Source organism: Vicia villosa, linkage group LG2, assembly GCF_029867415.1.
Source record: "Vicia villosa cultivar HV-30 ecotype Madison, WI linkage group LG2, Vvil1.0, whole genome shotgun sequence".
In the NCBI taxonomy this organism is placed as follows: domain Eukaryota; kingdom Viridiplantae; phylum Streptophyta; class Magnoliopsida; order Fabales; family Fabaceae; genus Vicia; species Vicia villosa.
Genome location: NC_081181.1, coordinates 141,613,845 through 141,621,815, shown reverse-complemented (window position 1 = coordinate 141,621,815; position 7,971 = coordinate 141,613,845). Strand labels below are relative to the sequence as shown.

Genomic DNA, 7,971 nt, shown 5'->3' with positions numbered 1-7,971 from the left:
GATATTACAACGGTTAGGACAATGTCTTCTCTGTCCTCCATCATTCGAGTGCATTGAATGTCGTCCTCCATTGTCTCCCACCAACGCTGTCTTTCAAGAAAAGCACCTCCCCTTGTTCTAAGTCTCTTGATAGATCTGATTTGTTCGCCTTGACTCCACTCTCCCTCCAAAAACCTGAGAAGGGTTCTCTTAAGCTGGTCCATGGATTGAATGTTCCAAAACATTACCTGCATGGGAGGTTTGACGGCAGAGAAAATAACGTATCCGTTCCTTCGAACTATGGGAGGTTGATAGTCCAAACGCCTTACAGGTGGTGGAGGCTCAGTAGTCCGGTGCGTGCTATCTGGCCTTATTCGAGATCTCATTTTTTCGTGTGTGTACTGATGCACACAAGAAACCCTAATTTATAGAGGGACAATTAGGGTTTCATTTACAAGGGAAAAACATAAACAATAATTTTGAAGAATACAAATTAGGGCCCCACATGGTCCCCATCTGTTTTCTGTCCTTCGCATGCGTCCGAAACGAGTTCCTGTACCCTAGCATGCGCCTGTAATGATTCCTGAAGCGATTCCTGATAGATTCCTGCAACGATTCCCCCTATCTTCATGCATGCAGCCCTATCTTTTGTGGCATGCATTAGTCATGTCAAAGTTACTATCTTGTGCAGAATTATTGCTTCATTTCTTGCATGCATTACCCTTGTGTAAGAGGTGGGGACGAGATTCTCTTGTGGCATGCATTAGTCATGTCAAAGTTACTATCTTGTGCAGAATTATTGCTTAATTTCTTGCATGCATTACCCTTGTGTAAGATTTCTTGCATGATATATAGGAACTACTTCACATACTATTTTTTACAACCATCACAACTTTCCCAAACATTTCTTCCTTTTACAACACAACACAATTCTCACATTTCTTCTTTCACAAACACATATCAAAATTATGGCATCCACCTCGCAGTTCAAAGTTCGTGTTCATATGAATGGTGAGACATACCACTGCGACACAAACGGTTTTCTATTTAAAAACACAAACTCAGCACGTTTTGCTCTAAATAGACAATCAGATTTCTCTTATCTAAAAAGGAAAATCGAATCCAAAATAAGAGAACCAGTGTCTCAGATATTTTACCGACAACCCCTTCTTCAACCTAACAACTCAGTCATGTTTTGTCAATCAGAGATAACAACTGACTTAGAGGTCCAAAACATGTTCCTCACCCATGAGTATTTTGGTTATGATTATCGGGAACTGTACGTAGTGGTTGAACAAAATGCTCCTTCGCAAAATATTCAGTCACAAGTTATTGATCCTGTTGTTGATGACGAACAACAACCCGAACATGTCATTGACGAAGAAACTGATATAGAAGATGTTGTTGATGAGTTGGTGAATCGTGAATCCGAAGATGAAGGTGACGAAGAAGTTCCAGTACCGGATCCAGTACCGGATACACATGCATATTCACCTCCGGCACATTTCACAACGCTTAATTTAGGAGAGGACGAGCCATCGTCCGATATGTTCTACAATCCATACATGAGGTCAAGCGAGGAGTTAAAAGAGGGTGACACGTTTCGTTCGAAGGATGATTGTCTGTTGGCTATAAAAAATTGGCACTTAGCAAATTGTGTTGATTTTAAAGCCGATCGATCAAATCCAGAGAGAGTCACTATTGCATGCAAAAACCCGGAATGTGGATACATGCTGAAGGAATCGTTCAGAAAGAAGTTTAACGCGTGGGTGATACGTTCGATATCTCAAGCCCACACCTGCGTCACCACTAACATGGCGCAAGATCATCGAAAACTCAGTCATGACATGATATGTCATACCATCATTCCTCTGGTCGAAACTGACCCATCCCTGAAGGTGAAGACAATTATTTCTCATTGCGTTTCTGTGTTCAAATACAGACCTTCGTACAGAAAGGCTTGGTTGGCGAAACAGAAAGCAATTGAAAGAGTCTACGGCAACTGGGAGGAATCGTACCAACAACTTCCTCGCTACCTGGCTGCACTGCAATTGTATTCACCTGGGACTGTTAGTATATTGGAGACACTGCCGGCACAGTCCCAGGACGGAACCCCTCTCGAAGGTAATGGAATCTTCCATAGACTATTCTGGGTGTTTCAACCATGCATCGTCGCTTTTGGTTTTTGCAAGCCGATTATTCAAATTGATGGAACGTGGCTGTATGGGAAATACAAGGGAACTTTGTTGATGGCGGTCGCGCAGGATGGAAATAGCAACATTTTTCCAATAGCATTTGCTTTGGTAGAAGGCGAAACAGCTGCTGCTTGGGGTTTCTTTCTGAAGAATCTCCGAGCTAGAGTCGCTCCACAACCTAATCTTTGTTTGATTTCTGACAGGCACGCTTCTATTGACAGCGCATACAACAATCCGGCAAATGGTTGGCACAACCCTCCGTCTAAGCATGTCTACTGTATTAGGCACATAGCACAGAATTTTATGAGAGAGATCAAGGATAAATTTTTGAAGAACCACTTGGTGAACGCGGGGTATGCCTTAAATCAACCTGGATTTCAATACTACCGCCGAGAAATAGCGTTGACAAATCCAGATGCAGGGAGGTGGATTGACAGCATTGATAGAGCAAGATGGACTAGGTCATACGACGATGGGGCTAGGTGGGGCCACATGACTACAAATCTTGTGGAATCAATGAACGGGGTTTTCAAAGGCATACGAAACCTACCTGTAACTGCCATTGTTAGTGCTACGTATTTTCGGATGGCAACTTTGTTCGCCACACGAGGTAAGAGGTGGAATTCAGTGTTACAAACACAACAGGTATATAGCGATGTCTGCATGAAATATATACAACAGGAATCTGCCAAGGGTAACACTCATCGGGTGACCGAGTTCGACCGTCATGGCCACACCTTCAGTGTAAAGGAAACAATTGACCACAACCAGGGACTTCCACGACAACAGTATCGCGTCAATATCCCAGATCGTTGGTGCGACTGTGGCCAATTTCAAGCATATCGCATGCCTTGCTCCCATGTCCTTGCAGCATGTTCACATACTCACTTTGATGCATTATCTTTGGTATCAGAAATTTACAAGGTTTCAACGTTGCTCAACGTATACGACAATTACTTCCCGGTGGTAGCAATGGAAGCATATTGGCCTGTGTACGAGGGGGAAACAGTTTGGCATAACGATTTAATGCGTCGGAATAAAAGCGGACGACCAAACAGCAGGCGTATTAGAACCGAGATGGACGTAACTGAAAAAATGTAGAGGAAGTGTAGTATATGTCGTGAGGTAGGACATAATAGGACCAAATGTCCCAATCGTGGATCTAGTTCCACAACATAGTTATTAGTTTCGATGATGTTTGTAATTTACTTTTTCAATGAAATGAACTTTTTTTTTTATAAATTTTATGGGTTACAACACAAAAAAAATTACTAAATAAAAAAAAGTTCATGGTACATATTGAAAGAAATTACCAAATATTACCATGGAGAAAATATTTGGAACCAATAAAATTTACAAAGATTTAAGAGAAAATAGTACCGAAAACATTAATATTGAAAGTAAAAAATTACCTAAAATATAATACCATGAAAAAAATTAAGAGGAAATAATGAAAAAAATTACATTAATATTGAAAAAAAATTAAGAGGAAATAATGAAAAAAATTACATTAATATTGAAAACAATAATTAAGAGGAAACAATGAATAAAATTAAGAGGAAATAATGAAAAAAATTAAGTGGAAATAATGAAAATAAGATTGAAAAATATTGAAAATTACATTAATATTGAAAAAAAAATTAAGAGGAAATAATGAAAAAAATTAAGAGGAAATAATGAAAAAAATTACATTAATATTGAAAATTACATTAATATTGAAAAAAATAATTATTTAAAAAATCCATGTTGAAATAATATTTGCAAAATATAACATAAAAAAATTTAGAATACATTATGTTAAAGAAAAAAAAATTACAAAAAAAAAAAAGAAAAAAAAAATAAAGGGGGGGTGTTGTCGCCGGGGGGGTGGCGACAACTCCTAAAAATTACACATGGGCGCCAGGCCCACTGGCGACTGCTCTTAAAGCCCAGTGTTGTCGCCACCCCCCCTGGCGACAACGTGTATTTTTTTAGCAAAAAATGGACATTTGGGGAAATATTTTGAAAAGTTGGTTATTTCTGAAATTTTTTTTAAAAAATTGGTTATTCAAAAAAAAATTCCACATCTGAAATCATATTTTTCCAATGGACTTAAAATATTAATATGGATTTTTTTTTACAAATATTGTCTATAAAAAGTGTTTCAAAACATTTGCTAGGCAAATATATTTTTCTCATTACAACAAATATTCTTTAATATATTTTCAATCTATCATTTCAAAGGCTTGAGATGTATTATTATATTTGTAAGCAATTTATTAAAGTTTTACTTTTACAACAAAATTGTGAAGTTTATGATAATACCAGAGAATTGAATTAATGTTGGTACTTGTTAAAGTACATGTATGCGAATTGAGATTGCGTAGAAGACAACGTGACCATGACGGCAAATCAAATTAAAGACAATCTATCACACTTTTTTTTTCTTTTTCTTTTTTAAATGAATTTTTATAATTCTGAAATGTGAACATTCATTATTAGCATCACATTTAACAACTACATCATTTATATGCAGAAGTTGTAATCAAAATTTATAATTCTATTGATTTGATATATGTTAAGTGAAATCAAAAATTTTAGTGTTTTATAAATTTAAATTAACTTAAATCTTGCTAATTAATTAATTGTCTTTTAGTTGCAGATAACAAACTTTCACCTGCACTGGCACTGCACATTCCACGACCACAACAGACATTGGTTTGCCAAAAGATATAAGGATAATATACACATAATTCTTGTTTTATTTTTCTTACATCTATTACCAATCAAGACCAACTCCTTCCTCACTGATCCACATCCACCCCACTTACTGATGTCTTCTATATAATGAAGACATAAATACAATATGGATGTATGTGCCTTGGATAGAACTAGATGCTTAATGAACAATGATTTCTTTGCTACTTGGAGAAACAGTTTTATATGTGCCCAGCATACCTATAAAAACAAGAAATAAGCCATTCAGGCAGTCAGGCCCGCAGGTACCCATTTTTCTCCAAGTAGGATATTACTTTTTCGGCTGCATTATTTGGAGACATGCAGTCACTTCCTTTTATCTGCTGCAGTACTATCTGCAATGTATAAGTGTAATCAATTTAATAAAATTTCAGCAGAGGTTTGATCGAAGGAAAAGAAGAGTTGGATTACTCTCGTTTTTATGGAATACATTAGCTCATCCAATTCCTCTCTTAACAACAAAAATATTTCTAAAACGTAACAAATACATACCTCACAACCACATGGGGGTTCATATGGATCATCTATCCCTGTGAAACCTGCAAATATCCAAATAGATAAATCAATACTGATGCACAAATCAATCTGCACTAAAAAGATAAATAAGCATCATTTTAAAGAGGCTGAAGCTAAAATAGATAAATTACAACCGAGCATAAACATGATTTGTTTAACATAATACCTAGAAAAAGCCACACAAATAATGCAGCATTGCAAATAAAAAATCAAATACCTTTGATCATTCCAGCTCGAGCAAGTTTGTATAGCCCCTTTGGGTCCCTTGCTTCACACACGGCTAGTGGCACGTCTAAGAAAACCTACAACATATATGAACTGAGAGATGTAAGACGGTATATCCAATGAAGAACATCATATCTTGTTCATTTATCGTAGTGTTCACCATTGTCAGCATTTAGAAGATTTCAAACCACCTGCATAATTTGGTTCATCTCAATAAGAATGTACCTCAATAAAATCTCCTTTGGGTAGTAGGGCCCTGCAAGCATCCCGATCCTTTTGGTATGGTGATATTAAACTCGTGATGCAAATAACTCCCGCATCTGCCAAGAGTTTTGCTACTTCACCTAAAACATCATTCATGATGTTAGACTACTCAAATTATATAGCAAAAGAGGTGCAAGATTAAGGGAAATGTGCAGTAACTCACCAATCCTTCTAATGTTCTCAGAGCGATCTTCTGCTCTAAAACTAAGATCACGGTTTAGACCATGGCGAACATTGTCACCATCAAGGATATAAGTTAACTTTCCTCTCGAGTGCAAGCTTCGACTCAAAGCGCATGCTATCGTACTTTTTCCTTAAGCCAATGTCAAAAACATCAAACAAAAGAAATACAAATCAAATCAAATCAAATCACGAATTGAATCGCAAATGCAGTTGATACTATAGCAAACACAAAGAAACAACTGCTATCGAAAAGAAAACAAAATTTCACAAACCTGAACCACTGAGACCAGTTATCCAAATGACACAGCCTTTTTGTTGAAGTATTTTCTGTCTATCAAGCTTCTGAATTGGACATTCATGCCACAAAATGTTCGTCGAATTCCCATTTGTCGACAAGTCACAGACATTTTTACCTAGCTAGATGGTAGCTGGGTTAAAATTTGAATTATCACTCTTTAAATAATATAATCATATTGCTTAGATCCAGATTCAAAATCGCATTTGAATTGAATCCTACGGCTCTCAAGCAGAGAATCTTAAACAAGTTTATTTTAAAAATTAGGAATATCCATAACACAATTCATCGCATAAATTTGATTCAGTGTTCCGTAGAATGCATGACATAGCTAAAATCACGAAAATTGAGAGCAACTAATAATAATAATAATACAATTAATGATATAAGTATAAATAAACAATGTAATACCAGCAGAGTGATTAGTGAAAGATGAATCTGGTTCATTCTTGACGCAGTTCTGTGTATTCACAGAAATCCCCTTGTACTTAGGAGCACCGTTACCGTTACCGTCACCGGCAAGAGACGATTCACGGCCATCCTTCGCCGTGATCGGTTTCAACAGGCTTTTACGACAACGACCTAATCCAACGGCATTGATTCCATAGTGAAACTTAACAAATCGTAACTTCTCCGCCGAAGTCCCGCATTCAATGTTCTGGAACAATCCACCACCGCACGGTGAACAGAGGGTTTGTACAACACACATATCCAAAATCAAGATTGAAATTGAAAGAGAGAATGAGAGAAAGCTGTTTGGTACGACGCGCCAGTGGCTCGGGGTCTGTAACGGTTTTTATACACTTTTCAGTTACAGCTTATAGCTAGTGTTTCGTGCCACAACTTATATTTAAGATAATCCACGGTGATTAATAATTTTCTCAATAAAGAGAAGCAAAGAAAGAAGCGAAAGAGACACGGCTCGTTATCATTTATTGAAGGATTAGGACTAAAGGAAGATGCGTATAGTATGTAATCACGTTTTGGTGGAAAAATGATAATGATAGTGCGTGTGGGATTTCCAATTTGAGTGTGCCGCCACATCAGTAATCACGATTATCTGAGATGAAATGTCTACCTGTTTAGCACTTTAGCTTTCATTCTATTGTTATTATGCTACATGTATGGTCACTTGCAACAAACTATTATTTCTTGGCAGTAGTACCAGCTAAAGACAGCTGTAATTTTTGTGATTAAAGTTAAACTCAAGAAATTGTTGCGGTTTGATGAGGGAGATTCGGCCGAGAATGGTTAACTAAGGATATGCCACATGGTTTTTTTTACCGTTTAAGCAATTATGAATTGTGAATTGATGTGACTTTTGGTAACTATGAGGCATGCATGCTTTGATTATCTTAAATCAATAATGGAGCTTCCACAGTAAATTTGTCATCGACATCTTGTTTATGATACTGTAGACTATCATAATTTTACTTGGTAATTTGACGTTCTAATATAAGTTTGTCCAAGTTATCTAATTCGGCGGTATGTTAGAGAATCTTTTTAGTGGAATTTGTGGAGATCGTAAAGTAACTATCTTTCTATGATGTAGGAGCCACACTATGGCTAACTTCCAAC

At 36.8% G+C, this 7,971-nt stretch overlaps 1 protein-coding gene across 2 annotated transcripts; it reads right to left on the bottom strand.

The window, feature by feature from the left end:
• Window positions 1-4,872: 4,872 nt before the first annotated feature.
• On the bottom strand, window positions 4,873-7,476 carry LOC131646932 (adenylyl-sulfate kinase 3-like). Of its 2 annotated transcripts, none has more exons than XM_058916858.1 (7): window positions 6,805-7,476; window positions 6,371-6,511; window positions 6,079-6,228; window positions 5,877-5,995; window positions 5,644-5,728; window positions 5,403-5,449; window positions 4,873-5,245 (listed from the first exon to the last, which is right to left on the bottom strand). In XM_058916858.1, exons 1-7 carry the CDS (start codon window positions 7,100-7,102, stop codon window positions 5,144-5,146), a joined length of 942 nt encoding a protein of 313 aa, XP_058772841.1. In that variant the 5' UTR covers window positions 7,103-7,476; the 3' UTR covers window positions 4,873-5,143. The 2 variants fall into 2 exon arrangements, with proteins under 2 accessions (XP_058772841.1, XP_058772842.1); XM_058916859.1 differs by having other exon boundaries at window positions 6,371-6,515; window positions 6,805-6,982.
• Window positions 7,477-7,971: the final 495 nt, after the last annotated feature.

What these genes read in the sequence shown, in the direction of transcription:
- LOC131646932 (XM_058916858.1), bottom strand. Translation starts at nt 7,102, where the DNA reads ATGTGTGTTGTACAAACCCTCTGTTCACCGTGCGGTGGTGGATTGTTC. An exon ending in AACTGGTCTCAGTGGTTCAG is followed by an intron (nt 6,229 to 6,370) that starts GTTTGTGAAATT and finishes CATTGGCTTAAG; the next exon opens with GAAAAAGTACGATAGCATGC. An exon ending in TCGAGCTGGAATGATCAAAG is followed by an intron (nt 5,450 to 5,643) that starts GTATTTGATTTT and finishes GGATATTTGCAG; the next exon opens with GTTTCACAGGGATAGATGAT.